At 53.5% G+C, this 27,445-nt stretch overlaps 1 protein-coding gene across 2 annotated transcripts in view; it reads left to right on the top strand.

Annotated features, from left to right (window-relative positions):
- The window catches only part of JDP2 (Jun dimerization protein 2), an 18,554-nt gene extending 1,664 nt beyond the window's left edge, over window positions 1-16,890 (top strand). The window contains exons 1-4 of one of the 2 annotated variants that reach the window (XM_014941609.1): window positions 5,460-5,910; window positions 10,242-10,465; window positions 14,885-14,989; window positions 15,842-16,890. In XM_014941609.1, coding sequence (XP_014797095.1) covers window positions 5,733-5,910; window positions 10,242-10,465; window positions 14,885-14,989; window positions 15,842-16,027 — 693 coding nt within the window. In that variant the 5' untranslated portion in view covers window positions 5,460-5,732 and the 3' untranslated portion in view covers window positions 16,028-16,890. Of the gene's footprint in view, window positions 1-5,459; window positions 5,911-10,241; window positions 10,466-14,884; window positions 14,990-15,841 lie in introns of those variants that run through there. The other variant, XM_014941610.1, reaches the window with a different exon arrangement.
- The last annotated feature ends 10,555 nt before the right edge of the window (window positions 16,891-27,445 follow it).

Genomic DNA, 27,445 nt, shown 5'->3' with positions numbered 1-27,445 from the left:
CTCCGGGCGGGGAGGGGGGGGTCCGGCTGCCAGCGGTGGATCGCACCGCGGGGGTGCGGGGAGACTCACCGGGGGGCGGGCGGACCGCACACAGGCGGCTCGGAGCGGGGCTGCTCTCCCCGCAGCCAGCCAGGCGCGGGAGCTCGGGCGGCCTTTCGGGGGTGCTCCCCCCGCACGGATGCGGTGCGGGGGCGGTGGGGAGCAGCGGGGGCTCCCCGCTTTCCGGTGCTTTCTCTCGCCGCCGCTTCACCTGTCACGCAGGTGAGGGGTGCGGGCTCCCTCCGGCCGCCGTGCGTGTGCCGCGGGGAGGGCTGGCGTTGCGGTGAGCCGTGCCTCCCCCCCGCGGGGGCCGGGAAGGAAGAGGGGCCCCGGAGGTCCCCCCCCACCGCTCGGTCCCAAGTCCGCTGTAGCAGTCAGGCATGGAGTTGAATGGAAGTTGCATTCTTTTGCACGGTCTGCTCCAGCAGGCACTTTTCTTTTTCCATGGGAGGGAAATAGGTTTGAGAGCAAATTGGGGGAAAGGGAGAAATACCAAGAGAGCAAGAGCCACATTATGTTTCCATTTTCCTTTAATGAAGGCCCTGTGGAGGTGTATTTGAAAACACAGGGTCTCCTATGCCTTCAAGGAGGGTGAGAACACTGTGCTGGCTGGTTCCAGGGCCATATGCAGCGTATGGTGGCCAATGAAACGGGGCCTGGCTCGTTCTCTTGCTTGTCTTGGCAGCCTGCTCCATGGCTTGTATTACCAGCCCTGGAACACAACCACTGCCAAACTGTGTGTGTGCGTGTGTGTGTGTTTGGACTCCGAGAGCTCAGCAGAAACAAATGCTTCTGCAGCTCAGACCAGGATTTTTTAGCTAGTTTCAAGAAAACTTGCATGAAAAACTGTATCTGGAGGCTGTTGCCAGAGTCTGCACTGGGAATTTGCTGGTGAGTCCTTGCGTGGGGACATGTGGGAATGCCAGTTGTTGGAGTTCAGATTCTTAGTATGACTCCTAGTGACTTAAAAAGGCAAAAAACCTGCCTATCTTGGGGATGAGTGGGTAGGTGCGGGAGCCACCACCCAAACCGTCCCCGTGTCAAGCAGCGATTGGTTGCCCTGGGTTCCTGGGGTCTGGGGGATTAACAAGATCTGCTGAGAGTTAACTTGCAGGTTGCTGCCTGGGATCTTCTCACTGAGACAGCTATGGATGCATCTCCTTCCTCTTCATGGTTGTTTCTCTGTGCTGCAGTCCTTGCCAAGGAAGAGTAGATACTCCCTCACACCTTTTGCCTCCTTCTGCCCTCTCCACCCGATCAGTGTGTCCAACTCAGCTGCTCAAGCGCTGGCAGCCCTGAGCTCTGCTCTGCGGTCTCTTTCCCCATGCTAGTGTTTGCTACTTCAGCTGCATTGCCTGGGCCAGGTACTTGGCAGCACGCAGAGCCTTGAGTATGAGGCTGTTGAGAGGCTTGCTCCACTGCAGTAGGCTGTTCCTGGTGGACCTGGCCCCAAGAGCAAGGGAGGCAGAGCACATGTGGTGTGGACCCCTGCATGTGTCCTGCAGTGCCAGTGCAGTAAGGAGGGGGCATGGCAAGCCAGATGCCATCTGTCTTTGGCTGTTTGCATGGATTTCTCAGTTGCTTGGACTGTCCACAGTATCAATCCAAACATTGCAGGCTATTTTAACATGCAGCCTGGGAGCTGAAGGTCCGTATGGGCCTCCCAGCTGAGCAGGGCTGTAGCCAACTAGCCAGAGCCGATCTTTATATGGATTAGAGGTCTTTGTGGATGACCCTGGCACTCAGGGCATAATTCTGAGGATTCTGTAGGGGGGCCTCTCCTCTTTGAGGCCATCCTTGGCCCCTGAGGGCATAGCTCAGTGCCAGAGTAGGGTTGTCTTCTTGAAGAAGATTCCAGCCCTGACCACATGTGGTCAGGGAAGGTCCTGGGGGATTTCAGCAAGTCAGTCGTTAACCTCAGTGTCTGAGCTTCAGCCTAGCTCAGACCAGGATATTCCTTCCTCCTCAAATCCCTTTGAGCTGCTCCAGGCAGAAGTAGGATAGCTTTTACCTTCCTGCTCTGTACTGCCGTCCAGTGGGTGGTACAGCATTATTAAATGTCTGCCACAAATAATTAATTGCAATCTCTACTAATAATTGTGATAATTAATTGCAGGTTTTTTGCAGTTGTTCTAATTAATTATTGCAATAGAGGAGCCCTGCTATGCTAGGTGCTGTACAAAACCCCACTGTCACAGGTTGCTTACAAGTCAGTCGCTGCATTGCAGTGGTGGGGGCAGTGTAATGCTCAACTAGAGCTTTTTACTGCCCTGTGAAGGTATGGAGGAAAATGCTCAGAGAAGAACGATTGTGAGCTGGTTGCTTTGCTTATGGCAAAGGAGGGGTTATTTTTAAAGCTGAGGAGAAGAGGACCAGCATCCCCCCTCCTCATAATGGAGATAAGGAGTCAAAGTGTCAGACAGGCAGGTGTGGGGGCCTGATGGTGGGACTCAGTTGGGTGGGGGCTGCAAAAGTGCACTTCTGCCAAGGAGAGGCTGTCCACTCTGGGCTGCCCCATGGGTACAGTGTAGGGAGCTGCGTGCCTCCAGCACGAGGAGGCCAGCGAGGAGGAGGGAGGCAGGAAGGCTCTCTGCATTCCTGTTTTCAGAATGCTTTTCATAGCCTGTCTGTGAATGACTCGGATGTTCCTCCTGCCATCTGTGTGAAACAAGATGGTGCAGGACTGAGCCAGACCATTCCTGCTCACAAAATGGGTTGAAACTTCCACCTCCTGAGGAACTGTCCTTCACAGCTCCTTCCTTCTTCAGCATTGCAGTCCACTTGCTGGAGTGGGAGTGGGGATGGGGCATTACATGTACAGCTGTTCACAAACCCTGCAGCTCTTCTTTCTTCATGTGGGGTGTCCACAGTGGGAAGGGAACAGCAAGGTCAGCAGCTAGGGGTGTCTGTGGAAGGGCACAGATGCTGCTTTGGCCCTGCAAACCCAGGGTATGGTTGTTGGAGCTGTCTGTCCCTCTTGGGGTAGAAGTGGAGCATGGAGGTAGTGAGGTAGTAGGGTGTCTAGCATGCTGAGGTGACATGCTGCCGCTCAGGGCACTCGGTAAGCCATGCTGTGATAGTGCCTTTAGCTTGTCTTTAAAAGGGAATCTCCCTGATGCCATAAAACACTAAGTGGTGTTAGGTCCTTGATAAAGAGAGGGCAAGCACGGTTTTATCCCCATGGGTGTCACTGCAGCTCTTGAGTAGGCTACAGGTGGTGGGTTCCTTGACATCAACAGGTTCAGCATATAATGAATGAGTGCGTGGTGGCTGCTGTTAAAGTCCATGTTTGCCAGCACTATTGCATGGGTGTCTGAAAGACTGGTTACAACCAAAGGGCTTGGCTGTGTTCTGATGGTTGGCAAATAACTTTGATACTGATCAGTGTGGCCTTTGGCACTGGCACTGCAAGTTACTGCTTTTAACAATGCAGACCAGAAGAAGCTATACAGGAGGTGGCGTGACCTGCTCTAAGGTACTACTCAAAACTAGGTGCATCAGATGCATCTAGAGCAGATGGCATTTGTGTGGGGATGGGAGAGTACCACATTTCAGACAAGAGAAGAAAACTGTAATTGCATGGCTAGATACTTTTGGCACTGGGAATGTGGGGTAGTGGCCTTCTGCCTTCATGGTGCTTAACTTGGTGCTCAATGGGGGCTGAACCTTGAAATGGAAGACGGTCTGTAGGTTCCAGTGAACCTGAGCACCCTGCAGTCTCCCCAGCCAGAAGACTCTAGATGGAAAAAAGCAAGTGGCTCTGTACTTTAGAGAAGGAGTGGTAGCCAACTGCCCTGTCTTTGTTTAGGAAGTTACATTCTTGGGGCATGAGAAGTTGAGCGTGTCAGGAAAGGGCTTTCATACAAATCATCCTTCTGCCAACAGAGGGAACTAGAAAGATGCAATGAATGACATACAGGCTGAGTAAACTTGATAGCCAGGAGCTATAAGAAGTAAAACATGACAATAAAGCCATATTAAATTCTAAGGAACCAGAAGTTGCTTCTCATGGATGGTAGCACTACTTCTGATCTCCACAGCAGAATTAGTGCCTGTTGCCAGGAACAGATGAAAGGCCAACTGCTGTGCCTTAGGTGCTCCAAGACAGTGCATACAAATGGCGATAGTATGTTAAGTGCTAAGACACTGATGAAGAGATCAAAGATTGCTTGTGTGGTGGCTTGCAGACTTTGGCAGTGCTCTGATGCATGGCAGCTGACAAGTAATGGCAGGCACCCAGGTTGAGCCTGGAGTGAGAGAACAACAGGCAAGCATGGCCTTGGTTCTGCAGGCAGCATGGAAAAGGGCTGGTAGGACAGACTTTGCCTTAGTGCAGTTCTTAACACGGGCAAAAGAGAAACATGCTGGTATTTACAGAATGTCAGAATCTGCTGGCTGGCAGTATTAGGTGCTAGACTGGCTCTCCGAGTATTGGAAGGGTACTTGGATCAACAATTGCAGATGTCAGAGCATGTAAAATAGCTTATGTTGGAAGAAACCGTGATTTATAGACAGCAAAATTGAAAATAAGGTTGCAAACAGCCCTCACTGTTGCCAAGGAAGCTGACAGCAGAGATAAGGCAGTAATGGCAATTTAAATTGAAGTGTGACTGTCAGAGCCTGCTTTGGGGATATCATGGTCCTCTCTGCATGATGATGCTGTTGACGCAGCAGCAGCAACTGCATTTGGTTTATAAAGAAGCAAACAGTACCTCTGGATAAGTGAAGATGCACAGGATGGTCCTGGGGGAACAGTGGATACGAACTAAGGCAGTTTCTGCACAGGGAAATGAATGCATGATTTCAACACAGGTAGGCATTCCTGTGCCAGTTTTAGTCTGTGGGTAAGAATAGCAGTGAGGAGGTGGCAGGAGGGGTGTGAATGCAGGCTAGCAACCGGAGTACAAGCCCCCGGGGACACTGAGTTACGTGGATTATGCCTACGCAAGTTAGATTCATGCCGTAACTGCTGTGCAAACATCAGCTCCTTCAAGAAAAAATAAACAAAAAAAGTACCCAGAAAAAGCATCAGCGAAATCAGTATGGGAAGGGGAAAAAAAAACACAACAATCAACCAAACCCTCCAAGCAAATGAAGATTAGAGCTGCAGGAGAAAGAATAAGAGGGTATGCAGGGACAGTGCCACTGAGGAAGCTGAGCAATTGTATGGGGCAGTAACAGCTTGGTAAAGCTTCTTCCCACTAGGTCACGGGCTCTAGGAGATAACGGATCCTGGCAACAGGAGAAAAACTATGAGTAATGGGTACTGCCTTTAAGAAATATTAAATCAACCAGTGTCACAGACTGTTCACCATAAGGACATAATTGGGGGACAAAGCACAGAGACACTTGTTACTGATGGGAAAGATGCAGCAAAACCAAGGTGAGCACAGGAAGCTCTACTGTTGTCAGCTTTTTGGGGATGAGGCTGCTAATAAAATAAATAAGCTTGACCTGAGGTTGGCTGGGACCACAACAAGAAGAGTGCCAAAGGAAGGATGCAAAAGTGACTGCAATAATTAGGAGGGTTTACAGACATTTCGGCAAGAGGTCAAGCCTTGTGTTACAGTGTTTTAACCAGAACAAGGGGAGTGTAGAGGCAAAGCTAAGGAAATGCAAACTGAATTTTGACCCATGAAATCATGTGTTGACCAGATTTTTGCTGTAAGGATAGTTGCTGAAGAGAGCATTGAATGACACAAGCTGCTCATCGCCGAACTGAAGTTTTAAGAAAGTCTTCTCTGTCTCCTAATTCACTCTGGAGCATCTTGATGTCGTGGCACGAAATGATGAATAGCATCAGTGCAGAAGGCACAGCTATGGCGAATGTAAACTCGAGCAGCTGGCGTCATGCAGATCCCAGTGTCAGATGTAAGACTGCATATTCTCTTTCCCCTCGCTGCTTTGCTTTGCTCTTGGCTTCGTTATGTGAAAAAGCATAGCTGATACAATGCAGGAATTGTGTGGTTCAGCCATAGGACACCAGAAAGCTAGGTTTTACTGAAGACACATTTCTCGGCTCCAGTAAGGCGACATTTAAAGACTGCCTGACATTGAGGGGAAAAAAAAAACTGTGTTAATAATCAGTTATGAAAAGAAAAAAATCTAATAAGAATCCCAGCTAAAGCAGTGTGTTAGAAAGGGAAGGAATACAGAGGTGAGTTGGTTCATGTCTTAGAAATAACAAACACTGCAATGGAATATCCAGAAAGGAATTAGGAATTGGCAAGGCACCAGCTGTATTCACCCCATCCAGCAAGATGTGGCTATTGAAAAACTGCAGCTTAAAGGTCAAACTCAGATCTTGAACTTCAAAGTTATTTCTGCTCTACCATGAAAACGTGGTAGAAATGTGCTGAAGCTACAGGCAGGCATGTCAACGTGTTCCAGAGTAACGGCCTCAGGAAGAAGACCAAGGTATTAAATAGAATTACATGCCTTGGCTTCTTTGACACATTGAAAGTACAATTTCTTACCTCTAGCGTTAACCAGAAAAAAAGGTGAAAGTATCTAGGACTTGGGATGAAAGGAGAGCCTCTCTTACAGGAGGAAGAAGCAAAAGGAGTGGAACAAGAGAGTCCCTCTGAACAGCAGGGAGTGACAGAGCCTGGAGCTGAGGAGCACTGAAGGCTGGGTGGGATGATCTGTCACTGCACCCCTGCTATGCAGAGAGGGACAACATCCTTCCTCGTTCCCTTATTTCTGTGATTATAGCCCTGTTGGGAATGGTTTTACATTCCTCTCAGAGGTCTACCTCAGCCTGGCTCTTGGCAGTCCTCAATGTTCTCCTGAGCTTCCTGGCCCCCGAGCCAAATCTCACTTGTAGAAGTCATTTTCCCCCTTCCCCCCCCTAATTCTCAGCTCATTTTAATGTGCAGGTTCATGTTCTTCCAGGTGGCTTCCGGTGCTTTGGTTTGAACAGCTTTAGATTTGGTTCACACTGATGTAGGTGTGATGTGGGCTTTGGCAGTGCAGTCCCTGGATTCAGGCTAAGTTTTTTGGTTTGTTTTTTTTTAGAGCATGTTAGGTGCTGGGCCAGCTCCTTCACTCTGACCTGTGCCTGATGTCACACTGGTATGTAGGTGTGGTAGGGATTTAGGCACAGCCCCCAAATAACTTTTTGCCTTTTTCTGTCTTGAGTGCAGCCTGGTGTAGGATGGTGCCCAGTTTCTGGAGGAGGGAAGCGTCTTAGCCATGTGTAGGCCTGGAGGGAAGGGGAGGGAGGTCCAGCAGCTTCAGAGCCCTGCTGTGAGCAGGCATCTCCTGACACCATACAAGGCAACCACTGCAGATGTGGAATTACAGCTCTCTAGTTTAGAGATTGCTATGGAAGAATGGATACTTTGGTTCAGTTTAGGTCCTTGCAATCTCAACAAGTTGATGTGTAGTCTTTTCTGAGGTCAAGTATCATTACCAAGTATTTTCTCTTTCTCTTCTATCACCAAATGGGCAGGAGTCCATTTTGTCAGATAGTATCACTTCACTTCAGAAGTTACTCATCTCTTCCATCTTTCCTATCTTCTCCTTTTTGGACGTTAATGTCCTTGTGCTGATCACCTCCCCCAGGCCCAACTTCCTCCTCCCCCATGCATACCAGCACAGTTGGGCACTGGCCTGCTCTCCCCTTTCTGGTCTCCGCTCCTGAAGAATGACCAGAGCAAAGGGCTTGATTCCTGCCCACCACCTTGCTATGGTCACAGTCTTGCTGCATTTGCTTCCCATCCTTTCTCAAGTCCTGTTGGTCACTGCTGCTGTCTGCTGAGCAAACACTGCCAGAGGACATCTCGTGGCAACACCTGGACCTCTTCAGTGGCAGATTAAAGTGTATGACAGCTCACAGAATATTGCAGCTTGTAGGCGCTTTCTGATGCAAATCCCCTTGTCTGTCATACCAGTATGGCTTGCACAGCACCCTTGCTGGGAGCTGTGGAAGTTGCATTAGCCTCTTCACCCTTGACTAACCTACATGGTTGGCTTTCCTTCCCTTCTGCTGTTCATCTCCTGTTCCTTTGCATTAACAAATACACTGAATAATCTGCTGGGTAAAGAGATGTGCCAGCACCAAGAAATCCTTAACTTCTCTGCTTGCCATGATTAACCCTGTTCAACCTGCTCCCACTGACTCTGCTTGAGCAGGGGATTTGGAGCAGGAAACTGGAGTACTGCATCCAGCCCTGGAGCCCCCAACATAAGAAAGACATGGCCCTGTTGGAGCAGGTCCAGAGGAGAGCCACCAAGATGATCAGAGGGCTGGAGCACCTCTCCTATGGAGACAGGCTGAGAGAGCTGGAGTTGTTTAGCCTGGAGAAGAGAAGGCTCCAGGGAGACCTTATAGCACCTTTCCAGTATCTGAAGGGGGCCTACAGGAAAGACGGGGAGGAATTTTTTACAAGGGCATGTAGTGATAAGACAAAGGGTAAATGGCTTCAAACTGGCAGAGGGCAGATCTAGATTAGATATCAGGAAGACATCTTTTACTGTGAGGGTGGTGAGGCACTGGAACAGGTTGCTCAGGGAAGTTGTGGAAGCCCCATCCCTGGAAGTGTTCAAGGCCAGGTTGGATGGGGCTTTGAGCAACCTGCTCTAGTGGGAGGCGTCCCTGCCCATAGCAGGGGGGTTGGAAGGAGATGATCTTTAAGGTCGCTTTCAACATAACTATTCCATGATCTGCAGAGGTCCCTCCCCACCTCAGCTGTTCTGTGACTCTGTGATCCAACAGTCCTATCTCACATGCAGCTTTTCTGAACTTTTCAGCCTGGTACCAACATAGATTTGTCACCCCAGGATGGCAAGTGCTGAGCAACTGTGGCAGCTGGCTTGATGACATGTGTGTGCCTCAGCTTAGCACAGCTGTACTGCCTGGACCAAAAGTTTGCATTGCCTGTTTCTGGGTCTCTCAGCAGCTGAGAGTAGATGCTTTGGAAAGAGAAGGGCAAGTGCATGTTATCCCTCACTTAATGCTTCTCCTTACTCTGGCAGTCAGTGCTGCCAAAGGTTCCAGGAGTTTGTGCAGACTGATGGTCCTTTGTGGACCCCTCTTCCATGAGTTTACCTAACTGCTCTTTGAATTCTGCCTTGTGACTGGCTCTAGTGGTTGCAGAAAGCTGCTCAGTGAGATTTTCAGGTCAACTCCATTGGACTGTTTCTCCTTCCTGATGTTGCTGATCCCTCTCCCCACTGTGTGGGTACCTCCTGGTGTTGAGGGCAGGATGGGGTGGATGCCTGAAGGCTCCTGGAGTGTACTGGGACCAGTCCAGCTGGGCAGAATGAGGAGAGCAGTGCACAAGCAGTAGGACATGTGGTTGGGTTGAGGGGGTGGAAAAATGGACAGAAGTTGACTCTGCATGTTGTAACTGGGTCACTTGTGAGTGTCCCAGCCAGTTACACAAGCAGGGATGTACTCACACTGCAGCCAACAAGCACCTGCTCCCTTTGCTTTTTGGCTGATAAAAGAGCTCCAGCTCTTTGGGCTTTCCATTTTAGGTATAATTTTATTTATTCATCTCTTAGCTGCTTGTTCTTCATGTTTCCTGGTAACTCCCTTTCTTCTGCCTGTAAGTGACTTGCCAAAGCTTGTCCTGATCCTCACTTGTGCTGCAATTTTTTTTTTTTCTTTCCTGATAGAAGAAGCCTTTTGTACCTTGATCTGTTTCACCTCTTCTCCAGCCTTTGCTTCCTTGTGTCCATGCTGGGAGATGTTTATTCAGTGGCAGGTTTTTCTCTTGCATTCTGCCCCTGGTCCCTGTGTACCGTGTCGCAGCCCTGACCAGCGGGCTGAGCCTGCCCAGAAGAAATTCAGCCCAAGGCATATGATGGTTCTCTTTGTGAGTTTTATTCTTGTCCTAATAACCTACATGTTAATCAAAACTCAGTTAAGAGCAAACCTTGATCTTCTGCACTCCAGAGAAAGGTGTGCCAAAACCAATAGTCCATGGGACCACATCACTGTTGTTGCAGCCAGCTCCTGTTCTTCTGGTGCTTTGCCTCTCAGGTCTCTTCCTTTCCTGATCTGCACACCAGTACTGTATCCTTCCTACTAGGGTTCTGCTTAATCCTTGCCTTTGCCACCCCTGGAGAAGAATGGCTGCTTTCCCTGATTTGCTCCCTGTTAGATGGTGGGACTGTAGAATAAATATGGCTTGTGCAGTGTCGTGAGGCCATGTAGCTGGGTTGTAACGGGCTGTGTTTCTCTCTCCCTCCAGCCTACGAAGCTGTTTCCCCTGCTATGATGCCAGGGCAGATCCCCGACCCGTCGCTGACGGCCGGCGCGCTGCCCGGGCTCGGCCCCTTGACAGGACTGCCTGGCACAGCCCTGACCGCCGAGGAGCTGAAGTACGCCGACATCCGCAACATCGGGGCCATGATCTCACCGCTACACTTCCTGGAGGTGAAGCTTGGGAAGAGACCCCAGCCTGTGAAAAGTGAGGTGAGTCTTGGGGGCTGCTGGCTGCAGATGGCCCTGCAGGGCTGCTGCCTGTGCCTGCCTGGGTTTCTGTCCTGCCTGTGCTTGGGTTTCCTGCCAGGGTGGCCAGCAGCGTGTTTTATAAGCATGTCACTCTGCCTCTTTGATGTGCACACGTGTTGGCAGCTGCTCCGCTGGCTGGCTCTCCCCCATGCCTGAATTTCTGTCCCTGCAGCATGGGCTGGCTGTGGTGGCCTCAGTGTCCCAGACCTGAGTGGTCCCACATAGCCGTTGTCAGCCAGCTGAAATCAAACCGTGCCTGTGGAGCAGGGTCTGGCACAGCCAACGTGTCCCTAGGTTGGGGCATGCACCCAAAGGAGAAGCCATGCAGCCTGTCAGAGGGCTGTTTTCATCCCAGTGAGCCCTTGGTGTGGCTGGTGGTGTCCCTGCCGGACAGGCAATGACAAGGTGTGTGGGTCGGTGGCACTGAGTGGCAGCAGTGACTCAGCTTGTGCCCACAGGCGCTGTTGGCTGGGGCTGCCCTTGCCCTGCTGCTTGGGGGGGTGCTGGCTTCACCTCGGGGCTCCCAGGATGGGGAAGGTGGGTGGCTTCTGCTTGGTACCACAGGCTGGCACATCAGAACCAGGATGCGAGAACTTGGGAGACACTTGCACAGTGTTTTCCTTGTGTGGTTGTCTCATGTGTGGGTTGTCTGGTCTTTGATTCCCTGACCCTTGCTGTACTGGTGGTGGTGAATGTTTGCACCTCCCACTGCTTGCAGATGGAGCTGGGAACCCATCAGTTCAGAAGCCCTACATGGGTAAGTGTGGTGGCTGCTGTCAGAAGGTCCAATAAACAACCATTCTGAACAGTGCATTTGCTCCTGTGTGAAGATACCTCAGATGATGCTGTGTGAGGATGGGGTGATGTGTGTTCTCTGGAGATATCAGTGAGGAGGTGCTAGATGATGTGAAAAGCTGCCTATGATCAGCTGCGAGTAGAACAGGGTGAAACATCAGTTCCCACTCTCCAAATGGTGCTGACACCTGGTTTGCCCAGCTCTGATGGCAAAAGCTCAACAGCACCCACCTGTGGGGAAGGTGCCTGTTCCTTGCCCCCAACCCCTGCAGTGGACTCCTTTGGGGAAGACTGGTAGGGTGGAGTCCATCTGATCACCTTGCACGGGAGCTCTGTGTCCAAGGTGGTGTCTGATCAGCTCATGCAGCATCCCATGGAGATCACGTGGGGAAGGACCAGGCAGCTCTGCAGTGGCAGGAGCTGAGGCTGGGATGCTGCAGGAGGCCATCGGGAGGGCCTGGGGGATCCTAATGGCTTTGGTCCCTCTATGGGCAAAGCAGTCGTGGGTTGGCAGCTGAAGCAGAGTGCTGTCCCAAGCTCTTGTCCTGGGTATCATGCAGCAAACAGGGTGTTCGCTTCATGGGTTGGAGAAGAAAGAGGGAGTCTGTAGCTTCCTGGGCACAGCTCCTTTCCTGGAACATCTCGGGCACCTCTGAGCTGGCCCTACAACAGCTGCTTTTGCTCTGTGGGCATGGGGATGTGGTCTCACCAGCCCTCTGCATAACAGGGACCGGGCAGCTCTGCCCCGCAGCAGGTACTGGAACTACTGAGTGTCCTCTGAGCCAGTTGTTGAGACACCATGTGGAGAAAAGATAAGGGGAAATCCACTGACAGCCCCCACACGGCCGCCTTGCCTGCAGCCCTCCCCTGCATGGCCTGTGAAGCTGAGGAGTTGAGGACAGCAAATGGAGCTGCCCCTGGCACAGGCTTTGCAGCAAAAGCCTGGGGGAGCTGAAGCAGTAGCTGCTTATCCCATGAGTAGCCAAGAAGCTGCCCACGCACAATTTTGCAATGCAGCCTGCAGCTGCTTTCCCCTCGCAAAGGGCTGGAGCCCAGGGATGCTGGGTACCGGCACACCGTGCTCTGCATGGCGTCTGCTCCCTGCGAGCTGGGGCACAGACAGCTTTCTCCACTGTGCTGGGGGGACCAGCATCTCCTGGCAATGGGGTGTTTGTCCCTGGGAGTGTGCACAAAACCCACCCAGTGGGTGGTGGCTTCTCCAGAGGATGGTGGACAGCCATGCTGATACACTATCACTGTCCCTCGTGCCTCTGAGAAGAGTCCTAACCCCCAGCACTAGGGCCATGACACCTTTTTGAACTGAAATCAAGCAGAAGCAGAGGGGGAGAAACCTGCTTTCTTGAAGTTACAGGATCTGTAGTCAAAAAGCAGAGCCAAGAGTTCAAGCTGTGACTATCTGTGCTGAGCCACACTCCTTGAGCATCTGTACCCCATATAAAGGACACAGCCTTCTGCTGGGCCCTCTGTGGGGTGAAGGGGAAGCTGAAGGGGACAGAGACGCGTTACTTATTCTTTGATCCTCACTGGACGGAGCAACAAGGCATGGAAATGTCAGGCAGTTCCCAGGGAGACCATGAGGTTTGTGTGGCCGCTGTGTGGTCTTCCAGTTCCTGTTACAAACCAAGATGTACTTTGCAGGAAAGTTAGGGGTGTGCTTCTTGAGCTTTAGAGCTGTGAGCATGTCCCCTTTTTGTGCCCTCCTAATAATCCCTGAACTAAAAGGCTGAGAAGCTATCTAACGGGTAGATGAGTAGTTGGTAAATGTGTGGAGGGGAATGGTGGCTGCCCTGATGTCCATCTCCACTTAAACTCTGTGTGGAAACTCTGTAAGAGCTACTTAACGCCTTGCTGTGGGGTATCCTGGGCCTGCCAGGAGGAAAAGGCAGCAGAGTGTGGAGTTAGAGCCTTCCTGGTCACTTCTGCTAATGCCTGCCACATCTGAGTTAGGTGGGTGTAGTGGGAGCTGGCCATTTCTAACTTGACTTGGGGGTATCAGTGCAGTTCCCACCCTCATTCTCCCAAATGATGCCCCATGGCACTGCCTTGGCAAAGGAATGGTGGCAGCCCAGCATTATGGAAATCTGTGCATAGCTTGTGCTGACTTTGCTTAATATTTTAGCCCCATCTAATATGGCAACTTTGGTATAACGCTTGGGAAGTAAGGTAGAGAAGATGCAAAAGCTGTGTTAGTGCTATGAAACTTGGACATTGTCTTCTAAAGTGTGCTATGTGCTGAGTATTGGAGATGCAGCTCCTAAGGTATCCTTTCACCTTCACTCTGCTGAGTCAGTGTTTCATTCTGTCCTTGCCCATCACATTTAGATGTTTTGATTAGTGGGCTTTGGACTCGGTGAATGTTAGCAGCGTGCATGATTTGCTGTGGATGGTGGCACCTGCAGCTTTCTTTCCCTGCAGGCACCACTGGTACCTATGTGTGGGGTAATCTAATGGCCCCCCACTACCGGCACCACTGGTACCTATGTGGGGTAATCTAGTGGCCCCCCACTACCACCACCACTTTGTGGCCTTGGTAGTGGGAATCTCTGACTTTCCTCTTGAGATGACTAAGGTACAAATAGGTTGTAGAAATGCTTATAAAGCTAATGTTGCTGCCACTGCATTTAGAAAAATGTGTGCTGTCAGGTATCAGTTAATAGGAACGGGGCAGTTCAGTCTGACATCTCAAATTTCAGAGTCCCAGGCCAAATGTGGATAAAAGTGCTGGGGACCTTTTCTTCCCTAGCCATGCCACAACATGTAACCTGGATGTTGATTTCACAGGGCTTTCCAGCACTCAGATGTTACTTGAAGGAGCTGGTTTGGGTTCTCGGATGTAAGCATGCCATAGGCCATTTACACAGGCTTTGTAGTAAATATCCCTAAATACTTTGATTATGGGTTTCCAACCCGTAGGGCTTATTGGCCTGGCCTGTGTGGTTTGAGTCAGACAGCACAGAGCAACCAAGACATGGCGAACAGCACAGGCACTGCTGTGTCCCACTTCGTTACAGGGGGTGCGAGACCTGTCCCCACCTTACCGCAGTGGCCCTGTGACTTGGCTGGCACTGAAGCTGCTGCATCATCCCCCATCTTCTAGAAGGGGGAAGAGCCAGGCCCAGCTGGGGAATCTTTCAGGTTTCTCTGCCTCTTGCCGTTGGCTGCATGTGTGATGCTTTGAATGACTCTGCTCACAGAGCTGTGCCTGGAGATGTCTGTGTGACAAACTGTCCCCATCTTTGTGGGATGGGGCTCTGTTCCTTTTGTCTCTGCCTTCCCTCAGGGAGGGAGCAGCCCTGCAAAGAGTTGTGTGTCCCCTGCCAGCTGGGTCCTCAGCTGTGGGCACTGCACTGTTCTCCCTCCCCATGTCCCACAGAGTGAAGTTAGAGGCAGCAGCATGCCTGGTTCCTGGTCAGGATTAGACCACGTTGCTGGTGGCCACTGGCTTGGGTGGCAGCCATCCCTCTCTTTGCCCTGTCACCAGTGGGTCTGCTGGGTGCTTGCCTCTACCTCCTGCCCTGCCCTACATCTGCTGGCTCTGACCTGGGCTTCTCCATCTCATTGCAGCTGGACGAGGAAGAGGAGAGGAGGAAAAGGCGCCGGGAGAAAAATAAAGTAGCAGCAGCGCGATGTCGTAACAAGAAGAAGGAGAGGACGGAGTTCCTGCAGCGGGTGGGTGTCCTGACCTGTCCCAGGATGCAATGGGGACCTTTGCACCTGATTAGAAAGGTGCCCTGGCTGCGGGCAATGCTCCCTCCTGAACTGCCTCTCTGCCTCTCCTTGCTCCTGTGCTCTTACCTGGGAGACTGCAGGCCCGTTGACCCCCTTTCCACAAGGCTGTGAAGGTGATGGCCATGTGCATGCCCAGGCAGAGCTCATGGGCATCCCTGTGCCCATGGTACCAGGGATGGAGAGGGCTGAAGGTGGGCTCTGGGCTTGGGGGAGAGAGGGCTGATAGTGTCCCTGCCTCAGTACTGGAGCAGAAGAACCTGTAGGAGTGTGACACAGGACAGGGACTGACAGTGTGCTGGCCCTTGCCCAAATTCCTGAAGGTTTCCCCATTCAGAAACCAGGTGCCCTCTCACCTGTGACTCCAAGGCAGAAAAACTCACAGCACCTTGCTGCTTTTCTGCAACAGCTGGTGGGACATAGGCGAATGAAACAGCAAGGGACAAGGAGCCATTTCACAAGAGCAGATCCTTGCAGATGGGGGTGTGAAAACATAAACACAGATTTATTTCCAAACACCTTTCCAGACCATGGAAAGCAGCTAGGGAGGGGTTTGGTGTGGTGCAGCAGAGACCTGTCCTAGGAGGTGGCTGCGTATTTCCTTGTGCTGGCACCAGATAACGCAAGGTCATGGGGCTGGGGATGAACTGCCTGGAGGGACCTGGTGCCTTGGCTGATCTTCAGGCTGCTCCTATGCTGCAGGGGCACAGAGACGGTTTGTTGGCCAAATTGCTTCTCCTTGTGCCTTGTCCTGTTGGAGTACAGTTACATGTGGTTGTGTTTCTGTCCTTCTAGGAGTCTGAGCGTCTAGAGCTCATGAACGCTGAGCTGAAGGCCCAGATAGAAGAGCTGAAACAGGAGAGGCAGCAGCTGATCCTGATGCTGAACCGGCATCGTCCCACCTGCATCGTGCGGACAGACAGTGTCAAGACGCCTGAGAGCGAAGCCAACCCGCTGCTGGAGCAGCTAGAGAAGAAGTGAAGGTGACACTGGGCCAGGAGGAGGAGACAGTGGCACAGGGTCTTCCAGGGTCTCTAATGTATGTACTGTGTGAAGAACTTTGCACCCAGGCCTGGTGCAGCCAGGACCCAGTGGGCTTCCTTGGGAACTATGGACCAAACAAATATGGGGACAGAGAAGTTCAGGAACCTGTCAACCATGTACTCCGAGGCTGAACCCGGGAGCAGGGCTAGTGGCGCCGGTGAGGGCAACCTCCCTGTGATACCTCATCATGGCCTTTCAGCCTGCTTGTGGCCCCGGGGACCCACGATGCCACAGCACGTCCCGCGAGGACCATGCACCCCGTGGGGAGTGGGGGCCACAGGCGGAGGAGCGGTGGCCACCGGCGCCCTGCCCAGAGGCTGCCGCTGCTCCTGGCGCTCGCTCCGGAGGGAAACCCGAACCCAAGAACCGCAAACACTTGACGCGGCCCCGTCTGGTGGGCAGGCCTGTCGGGGCTCGGTGGCGCAGGCGCCCCCCACAAGCACACTCTCAGTATAATGTTTACAGCCCAGCTGTCCGTGTCGGCCGTGCTTTTGAATGCACATTTTTACACTTTTTTTAAAGTATTTTTTACAAAGTTTTTATACAGCGATCTCTATATGGATTTATATAATCACTAGATGTGATCCCATAGAAATGTATGTTATGATGGTCTGTTTGTTACAAATGCATATGCCACAGTTATCTCCATTGTGTTACTTGTCCGGTAGCGTCTGGCTCCTTCCCCAGCGTGCTGGGAAGGGGGTCCCAAGCCGCCCTCTGCAGTGGTGTCGCTACCCTCTCCATCCATGTATGTCCTTCATAATACTCAGTTCTGTATCTCTCAGTAAATGTTAACTTTATGTACGTTGTCCTCCTGTGCTCTGTCTGGGTCAGGCCAGGGTGGGCTCTGGCCAGAGCTCAGCATGTGCCAGGTATCACCATGCCAGGTGCCTTCCTGGCCAAGTGGGATGGTGGAGCTGATCCCAGAGCTGGTTTTGGTGGGTCAAGGTCTGAGCTGTGGTAGGGTTTGGGCAGCGGGAAGTGCAGAAGGACAGCTGCCCAGCTTCGAGGGCTGTATGGCAGGCAGTGGGAGCCAGGCCTGGGGGTTCTCTGTGTTAGCAGCTGTGGGTCAGAGGAATTCACCCTGGAAAAGCTGGGGACCTTGGAGGCAGCGCTGACAATTGTCAAGAAGTAGCTGAGTTCTGTGCTGAAGAGGCAGTCAGGACATGGCTTGCCAACTGGAAAGGCAGAGGTGTGAGACAGGAAAACAGTCTCATTCTTACCTGGTTGTAATACAGGCCTGAATACAGCAGCTAGAACTCATTTCAGGGACAAGAAAGAGATGGGGGAGCTGTCACAATGTCCTTGTGGTGATCCCTTCATGGAAGGAGATGGAGAACGATTCCTTCAGGTCTCGGCCAAGTCTTACCCTTGCCTGTAACTGACATGCTGGGAAAGCTCCTAAAGCTTGTCCCAGGCTTCAGCCAGTGCTGAGTACAGGGGTGTGGAGGTTGGGAAGATAATCCTCCAGGTGTGCTTCAGAGGCTAGGACTGAGTGAGTTATCATCCCCATATGAATAACCAAGCCCTGACACTATTGCTGTGTTCCTGACCCTTAGACATGAAGGCAGTGGGAAGGTGCCTTGGTGTGGACTGGGTCAGACCCCATCTTGCACATGGGCACCACTGGGCAACCACTGGTTGTCTCAGAGGAGCAGTGGTGCACCCAGTCTTCTCCTGGTCAGTGTCCTACCTGTTACCAGTGTGGATGAGGCTACTTTGATGCAAACTGCAAGTGAAGGCAGCTTTCAGCATCTGGTACAGATGCACACTCCAGCCAGGAGCACTGAAATGGTGCTGGAAAGAAGATGAGCTTGACCTAGATGTGACAGCAGCACGAGAGGGGGGTCTTCCTTGAGCACGACTGCATCTCCAGTGCATGTTTCTCTCTCTGTAGCCTCCTTTTCCAACCCTTACCCTCCAGGGATACCTGGCATTAGTCCTTTCCCTGTTTCATACTTCCTGGATTTCCCCTCCCTTTCCACAACTTCTCTCTTTGGGACCTCCCAAAATGCTGCCAGCTGCCTTATTTAGTGTGAAGCATCTCAGGTGTGATACAGGCAAAGTTCTTGCCCTGGGAGGACTTACTGCTAGAGGGATGTGCAAGGACATGACCTGAAACAATGCTGCTGGAGAAAAGCGGTGTCTGGCCTGGCTCCCAGTGCCTGCCATGCAGGCCTTGATGCTGGGCAGCTGTCCCTCTGCACTTCCCGCTGCCCGGACCCTACCATGGCTCAGACCTGACCCATTTCTCAGCTGCTGTCAGGAGACAATCTCCACACTTTGAGCCTCTCGTTGGGGTCTGCTGGAAGGACGCAGAGCGCTTGCTGGGCCTGCTTCTCTCTTCATGACTTTATTTCCCTCTGCAGAGTGTACATAGTAATGAATTTCCAGGCTCCTGCAAGTATCAGTTTCCTCTTCGGTGGCCAACAGGAGCTCCCTATGGGACATCAGATGGTCCAGCCACAGGCATCTCATCCTTTTTGCTCACCTGGAGAGTCTGCGTGCTCATCTCTACGTGAGAGACTCTCACCCGCCTGCCACACACCTCCCAGCAGCACTGGCAGCGCCCTGGGTGCGGGCAATGGCCCTTCTCTGGCAAGTGGCCATGCTGCAGTAAAACTTCCTGCTATGAAAACAGCTGCCTTGAAAGAGAAATATAAGGTGCCCTTTGAAACCAAGCACACCAGAAGCAGCTAGAAAAGGCGGCAGCAGAGGAGTGATGGATCTACATCAGTTTAATGCTCAGCTACTCCAGCCAAGGCTCAGGCAGGAGCTATCTGAGCCCTGGCGGTGCCCAGACAGGTTTTTGCCCAGTCTCCTGTCTGTCCTCCAAACAGCCTTTTGCTGCAGCCTAGTCGGTACCAAGGGGTTTGCTGCTCAATTTAAGGCTTTTCTTTTCAGGGGACTGTGACCCATTGAAGTTAAAGCGGAGGGTTTGGGCCTCTGCCCCATAAGCCACAGCCTGCAAGCATTGAATGGAAAAGGCTCCATCTCTACACAGCCCTGGGCTGAAAACCCCTCCTGGTCCCTGAAGGAGATGGGCTATTTGATGTTCCTGACTCTGGTAGCATGTGTCCTCTCCAACTTCCCCCCTTAGCAGAGGCAGAAATATTACCATGGGACTGGTGTTCCTGCTGGACACTTCTCAGGCTGGTGCGTTACACTGACATCTCCTGGGTATGGGCAGGAGCAGCGGGCACATGCCAGACACAACCCGTGTTGCTCCATGCCAGAATGGTGCTCTCAAACCCAAAGAGAATGGTTGTACCCGTGGCAATGTCCTCCCACCTGGGTCCCCTTCACGAAAGGGCTGATAACGCAGCCTTGCTTGGAAAACATGAGGGACACTTTTCAAAGGTCTGGCAGCCACCTCCAGGCCATCCCACGGTCACACATCCTGTGCTGGGATGCAGAGGGCCACTACGACAGCAGAGCTGATGGTGTCATGTGCTTCTGGGACAGGGCTTGGTGCCAGTGGTGCTGGAGCTGATGGCCTGATCGATGGGAGGCTGCTGCCAGCCCTGTGTCCCCCTGTCCAGCCAGTCGTCAGGCTGAACCCCTAGTCCTGATGGGCACACACGCACAGAGACCTGTGGATCCCTCCCATGGCTGGTTTTAGATGGTCTTCACCGTTGCTGGCCACAGGTACAGGAGCCTCGGAGGACCGCAGCCCCACTGCAGCAGCCGGCACGCGGACCTCTTGTCTTACTGGCCAATGAGTCCATCCTGAAGGTCAGCTGTGCCCACACAAACCTGCACATGAGATGGTTGGAAGCGGGTTTTTCCGGAGGCCATGGGTACCCCTCTGCACTGCCCACCTACTGGGGACCAGAGAAGCCTGCGGCCGACCTCCCTCATGTCCCCGCTCCCCCTCTTCCCGCAGCTCCCTCTCGCAGCCACCGTGGCCTCGCTGTTTCCACCACCCCATGGTCCATGGTGGTGTGTGTCCCCCTCCCGGGCCCCGCTTCTCCCGCCGGGCCCGGGCAGGGCTGCCCCCGCGCTCCCACCGGGCAGGAGGAGGCGGCGGGCGGGAGGTGCCCCCCCACAGCCCGGTGCGCGAGACGGTCCCCCCACAGCCCGGTGCGGGAGGTGATGGGCCCCCCAATAGCCCGGTGCGGGAGGTAACCCCCGCATCCCGCCGGCAGGAGGCGCTGCGCGGCCGCGGGAGCGGCGGGGCCAGGCGCGGGAGCGGAGGTGCGCAGCTGGAGACGGTGGATGCCCCTCTCGGCTGAGCCCGGCCAGGCTGCCTCCACCCCGGTTCCCCCAGCTCCTCTGCGGCTCAGCCGGTGCCAGCCTGTGCCGGGGAGGGGGCTTTTACCGGGGACTGTGGCGAGAGGACAAGGGGCAACAGTTTTTAACCGAAAGTGGGTAGGTTTAGGTTGGCTACAAGGAAGAAACTTTCCGATGAGGGTGGTGAGACGCTGAAGGGGTTGTCCAGAGGAGCTGTGGATGCCCCGTCCCTGGAAGTGTTCCAGGTCAGGTTGGATGGGGCTTTGAGCAATGTCACCTAGTGGAAGGTGACTCTGCCAATGGCCGGGGTGTTGGAGTAGGTGATCTTTAAAGGTCCCGTCCATCCCAAACCTTTCTGTGATTCTACGGTTCATGGTGCCATCCCATGATGTCAGATGGCTCCTGTCAGAGATGTGAGCCTGCTCAGCGTTGCTGGTGCTTCCTGGCCATTCCAGCTGCAATCCCCTCTGCTTGCAAGATACCTGAGGTGGCTCGACAGCCGGGACCACCAGCAGTAACTCTTGAGGTGCCAGCAGCCCCCTCCAGCACATGCCCATCTCCTGTTTTGTGAGATCCACATTCAGGTCATAACCCTTGTGCTCCTTCCCACACTCACCAATTCAGGCAGGAGCTTTCCCCAGGGCACGATACCACATTTTTTCCTGAAGCCCAGGCAGATGGGTCCCATCACATTTCCATTGCTTAGATGTCTGTCCCAGCTCCCTGGTGTCCTTCACATACTACCCCCAGTTCCCCCTGCAAAGCCACTCTCACCTTTCCCCCAGGGAAAGGTAGGTGCCATTTTGCTCCAAAGTACCAGGCCTGAGGCAGTGCTGGGGTGATGGGCTGAGGATCCAGCTACTATAGGTTGGTGTGAGCGCTCCACACTCCATGTCCGACTCCCTTCTTCTCATCAGACCCCTGGCAAGTGGCAGGGCCTATGGGCAGCAAGAACCTGGTTTCCCTACAAAGATCCCCACTCTCGCCAGCTCCTCACCCCTGTCTCCTGCAACCAGCTCATCCCAGAGCCATCAAGCAGCCCACCATAGCTCCTGTCCTTTCCTCCTCTTCTCTCCCCACCCACTGCCCCCTTTCCCCTGCAGATGCCAGCCCCTGTGTGCTGCCTCGGGGGCCCGCAGCCAGTCACTGGCAAAGGATGTTTGGAGGCTGTTACTTTGCAGTTTTTCATAGTATTGTTCTCACTGTGTGTTTGAAAAACTGCCTCCTCTGCCCTTCTCGGCAGGGGCCGAGGGCGACTTCGTGACTCTGCGGTAAGTGGTATTAACTAACCTTTGCCAATGACCTGCCTCTCTTGTTTCATTTTGAGCCAAGGGCAGCAGGTATTCATTTATCTTTGTCCTTATTGGTTCTTCTACTCAACTTGCTGGAAAACAAGCCCCAGAAATCCCCAGCCTTGATATTTACCAAGAGATATGGAAACTGCTTTGATTACCATGGGTGCCAAACTGTGCTGAACAGCGCTGGCATTGGTGCGGTCCCTGGCTGGGTGGCAGGACCAGAGCCATGGAAAACTCTTGTGCTGCCAGGATGGTGGCAGAGAAATGAGAAAAACCGACCACTACTTCCATAGCCTGGAAATATCATCCAGCCCCCTGTGCCTTTGTGCATTTTTTGCTTATTTGTGATGCCTGGTGCTGGTGATGGTGCTGGTGTGGGGGTCAGCTGGTGGGAGGCAGGCACATCCAGGGGAATGGGGCCTTGGGCATCCCCCGCTCTCCTGGAGGTACCATGCTTCTTCTGGTCTCAGGAACTTGCCCCAGAGGACAGAGCCGGGTGGGTCACTGGTCCCTGGTTAAGGGCATGAGCCTCCCTGCACCGTGTGGCTGGTGGGGTGGCCAGGGGCACCTCCCAACTGGGATGTGGGTGCTGTCAGAGGTGTAGCCAGCCCCGATGGCAGGGAGCTCGCTGGCAGCAGCTCTGCCACCAACCCTTTCTGTTCGAGGAAAACCCTTCCCTGCAGCTGGGAGGTCTTCCTGGCTCTTGCAGGGCAGAGCTGCCGGGATGGGCTGGCACCTGTGACAGCATGGCTGGGGTTTGCCTTTCCTCTGCCACTGAACGCCCTGCAGCAGAGGCCCGGGAGCAGCCACCGGCTCGGGCTGGATCCCCCACCGCGACCGGGATGCAATTCCAGGCGCAGCGGGTGCCTGCAATGCTTCCCCAAGCCTGGGCGCCCACGGCAGCCTGGGTGGCTCTGCCTGCAGGCAGCTGGGTCTCCCACCCAGCGCAGGCACATTTCAGCTCCACACCACACACCTGGGGAGAGGGCAGAGGAGGAGCCGGGGCTGGGAGGGAGGCACGGAGCATCTTGCATAGTCCAAAACCGGGCTCTGTAGCCCAGGCATCAGCTGGGGCCAAGTTTGGGTGGGAGCTTGGCTGCAGATGCGGTGTGTGGTTGTGGGACGAGGGAGCTGAACATCACTGAGCCCGTGGGTTCGTCTGCTGGGGCACGCAAGAAGTTAATCCAAATTAGCTGAAGCGGTGGGCTCGTGCGGTGGTGTAAAACCCTCCACCAGATGCTTTGTGGCTGAATTAAAGCGGGTTTACTTTGGTTTGGCTTTTTTAAGAGGGGTAACTGACTCAAGTGGACTCCAGCCGGGGGACGTGTTTGGCAGAGGGGGCAGCAGGTATGACTGCCCATGCTCTGTGAGCAAAACCTGCCCAGGGGGAGAGGGTGAGGGGGTTGTACCAAGACCACTTTAATTCTGAATAACAGCATCTGCCAAGGAGTTTATTGCACTTCAGTTGGTTCCAAGTTTAATATAACTTAGCCATTCTTTATGTTTCTGCGCAGACAGGCTTCCAGTTCCCCACTGGTAAAGGAATGGCTTTCCTCTCTCCAGCCCTGTGTCCAGCTCTCTGTGCCCAGAACGTGAGCGGGGTGCCAGGAGTCTGGGGAAAATTTAGTCCCTGGGGAAGAGGAAAATCTCTCGTCACTCAAGGTAGGAGGTGGGTCACCATGGGTAGGAGTGAGAGCTCCACATCCCTGCCCAGCTCGAGGGACTCTGCTCAACAAAAGGGCCCCGTGTGAGCAAGCTGATGGGCTTTTCCAGCCCTGGCTCCCAGCACCACGAGCTGGAGCTCCTAGGAAATACCATCAAGAAGCTACTTCCAGAAGCCCACGTGGGTCTTAGCAAAAGCAGAGTTTGGGTGTGTGTGACAGTGAGGTTTCACTGCAGCCTGTCACGTCTCAGATGAAGCTTCAGGAACAGGATCCTTTGCCAGTAACCACCACCTTGTGCTGATGTTATCTAGTTTCTGCAGAATGAACTTGCTGAGTTGTCATCTGTGGTGCCGTCAGGGGAAGTCCTGACTCCTGACACTGCAGTTCCTGCCTCCGCTTTGCCATGGCCCTAATTCCAGCAGCATGGCCCGGCCTGGTTGGATTTGCTGGACACCTGCTTGTGCTGAAATGGCCAGGGGTCGTCAGGAAGGAGTGGGCAGCAAGGCTTTGCCACAGGCCCAGGGGGTCCCACGTCCAGTGGCGCCTTTAGGCAGGCTAACACGTAGTGTCTGGTTGAGGGTAAAATGGCTACTGACAGCTCATGGCAAGGTGACACTGAACAGCTGGTGACCAGCCAGTTAGCAAGAGAGGGGTTGCACCAGAGCTAATGTGTGGGTATCAGCAAGTGCTTCTCAGTACGTGGGCTACCAGCTTTTGCAACAGAGGCAAGCTCCGTGGGTGCCCGGCAGAGTCACTGCTGCATCACGCAGACGTTTGCCGAGTGAGGCATCCCTTTTCTTCTGTGACGACCTTCCCTGCAAGCAAAGCGACCCGATTCATTCACCAGCTCCAGCCAGCAGATGATGGATGAGTGGCTAAGCTAGTCTGCGGTGTGGCCAGGCAGAGTGGTAGCACTGCTGTGTGATCTGGCGTGACGGTGGCACTGCGACGATGGCACTGCTGTGTGATTGGGCAGGGTGATGGCACTCCATACTGCCAGTGTAACAGACTGGCAAAAACAAATTCACTGGTTCAAACGAAGGCCCCCGGGTGCAGACATGAGGTGTTTGCTGTGTCTGCAAGGAAAAGGTGGTGAGTTGACTTCAGTGTGGCTGGAGGCTCCCAGTCCGCCGCCTGTAGGACACCCGCAGGTCACACTGGCTTATGTGGACAAGGAGCCATTCAAGCTGCCAGTGTACCCTGCTGGACCACTCGGTGTGTGACATGGAGCCTTGTTCAGGAAAGGGTTTGGGGCACATTTCTTCACCTGATAGCAACCATCCACCGTGGCTGCAGAGGCCAGGGCTGTCTCTGTATGCTGGGTTCGTACGCTGGGGTAGCAGCCCCTCAGCATTCCTCCCAGGGACACTCTGGAGCATGGCTAAGCACCAGCTGGCACCTGGGTGGTTTAGATGAGAGTGCCAACAGGTTCCAGGCTGTGCTCCAAATTCATAGTTGAGCTATCTGGTGGGTCCTGCTCACTGTGCAGCAGTGGGGAAAGGCAGAAGGCTGCACGAGGACTGGGGTGAAGAAGAGTACATCCATCCTTTATAACCATAATGCCATCGTAGATGGCTGTGGGGCGGCTTTCCTGGCGTGCTGTGCTTGCTTCTGGTTGCCCTGCTGTGAAAACAGGAGACATCCAAAGATGGGTGCTGACCTAAATTAGGGCTGCAGGAAAATTTCCCTGTGAGGAGACTAAAAGTCCCACTAGTTTAGAGCGGAAACTAGTGAAATGCCGCACGATAGAGATGTGCAGAGCAATGCCTGGCTCAGAGATAAGTCTGTTCCTCTGCTCACCCCCTCACAAGATGTTCAAAGAAATGGAAAGACAGCTCATTTCAAACTGGTAAATTGACACACTTCTCACAGAACCAGCAAACTGGTTTGTGCAGGTGGACAAGATGTCCTGTTGGCTAACGCTTTCAGAGGGCTCACGAGGGAACAGGTATTGATATGAAAAGCAAGGATACACAAAACTCATGTCATAAATTTTGGCTTAAAAAAGATAGAAGGTGGCACAGTTTTCAGACACCTACTTCAATGTTCAGGTAAAAGAAGGGCGGGAAGGGGTTTCTGTCTTTTTTCTCTCCTCTCTTTGAAGCCAGTGTTGGCAGTTGCTAGTGATGACAGGAGGACTGGCTCTTCAAGCCAGGGCTTGGCTTAGGGTGCAGCACTTCTCCTTTGTCCCACCTCCACAGCACCGTCGGGGACGAGGTGCCACCGAGAGCCCACAGATCAGCTGTGTCTGGGTAGGTAGTGGTGCTGGCAGCCACTGCCAAATCTGTGGAAAAGCAGCCACGCCCTGGGAGCACCTCTGACATGCTGGGGCACTGAAATGCGAAGGTAGAAATTACAGGATTGGTGGTCACTTGAAACTGCCCCATCTCCCTCCCTCCATCAGCTGCTCTGAGCCCCCTGCGAAACTTCTGGGCATCCTCAAGCCCTCTGAAATAACCAGCACTAAGCAGGTCATCCCTTGTGTCCGGGCAGTGGACCATGAGCATCCCTCCTTAAGTTTTTCTCAAAAAGGTGTTGACGAGCCCTGGGCTGGCCGGAGGCTCTGGGGGACAGACCAGGCTGTGGGACAGGCTTCCTCCCAGAGAGCTGCCAGCAGGAGACAGCTGTGTGTGCCGCCGGCGGGTCTGCCAGTGTGTGCCAACACAGCGCCGAGGCAGATGGGGCTTATCCCCATCTGTGCGTGTTTTGACAACTCAGCCAGCACGGTACTGCCCATCACAGCTAATTGCATGGGCGCCGAGCGTACCTTCTGCACAGCTCCCCTGCCCTCTCCTTCACAGCCGCACTGCTCCACGCTGCCTGTCCTCCCCCGCGCCGCCTCCAACACGCTGTGCGAGCACCACGCACACCCCGGGTGCAAGCTCACCGCTCGTGCGCCCATCAGCGCAGCTACTTGTGCTGAACACCCCCTCCAACCATGCTGCGTGAGCCGAAGGCTTGGGGAAATGCTTGTTCCCACCAAACGGGGTGTGAGGGGGGGAGGGAGAACCAGTGTATACACCCCTCTGAGCCAAAAGTGAAGCGGATCCCATTGGGGTGGGAGTACAGTACCAGCACGAGTGCTGTTCACAGTCATCTTCTGCTGAGATGGGAGTCCAGCTGCAAGAACGTGCTCTAAATAAGCTGTACTCAATCCTTGGGAGGCTTGAACATGTCTTATGGTGATGGGTGGTGTTGAAGGACATTTTCCTTTGAATGGAGTCATGGAGCAGCCACGTAATACACTCAAGAGTCATGTGTTAATTTAAGACAAGGAATGCATTCACCCTCTGCCCCCGTGCCATGCGACATGGCTGCAACCCTGCCCAGCGAGCATCAAATGCCCTGTCAGGCTGTGGTCATCGCCTGGGAGCGCAATTGTTGCTATGGTTGGATTCACTACAGCATTAGCAGAGGCCCAAGGTTGGGTCCTGCTGCCACAGTGGCAGGGCTGGACGTCTCTCCTGACCTTGTGTAGCCTGGAAATGCACACGCTGGGCAGGATGAAGGAAGCCTGGGCTATGGCCCCTTACCAGCACCGGTAAGTCTACCCCTGGGTGGATCAGCCCTTCTGGTTAAACGGGTCACTGCCCTTCCTCTTTGGGCCTTCCCCATCATCACTGAACGAGACTTCCACCGAGATGAGTCAAACCGTCAGACAACATCTGCACCCTCCGCACGCCCCGTCCATGCGCTTGGATAGTTCAACCGGTGGGCTCAGCCCGGGCAGCGGAAGCAAAGAAGCCCTGGGTGATTGGGGGAGGGGGTTGTGTCTGGCACCCGTGCCTGTTTCATGCCCTGAGCATGTACGAATCCAGCACGGCTGGGTGGTGTGGTCCATTTCTGACCAGATCCCAGAAGCTAGATCGGGCCTGTGAAGGCTGCAATGGTGTTTTGGCCTTAAATGGATGTACTCTGCCAGGATTTGGGATCTGCTGACCTGGAGAGTCATGTAAGTGCACATCTGAGCACTCGCTTCATGAGCTGCTAAAATCTTGCCAGGAACAGATTAGAGGTTGCTCAACTAATTACTCAATCGGTTCATATGTACAGGACAGGAGAATGAGACTGGTTCATCCCTTCAATAGCCTGAGGTGAACTCTAATTATCTGTGTCTTGAGACCGAAACTCCCATATGTGTTGGAGCTCAGACCCCATCA

The sequence above is a fragment of the Calidris pugnax genome, unplaced genomic scaffold, assembly GCF_001431845.1.
Source record: "Calidris pugnax isolate Ruff unplaced genomic scaffold, ASM143184v1 scaffold56, whole genome shotgun sequence".
In the NCBI taxonomy this organism is placed as follows: Eukaryota; Metazoa; Chordata; class Aves; order Charadriiformes; family Scolopacidae; genus Calidris; species Calidris pugnax.
The sequence above is the reverse complement of the archived record's forward strand: the minus strand, read 5'-3'. Positions and strand labels throughout refer to the sequence as shown.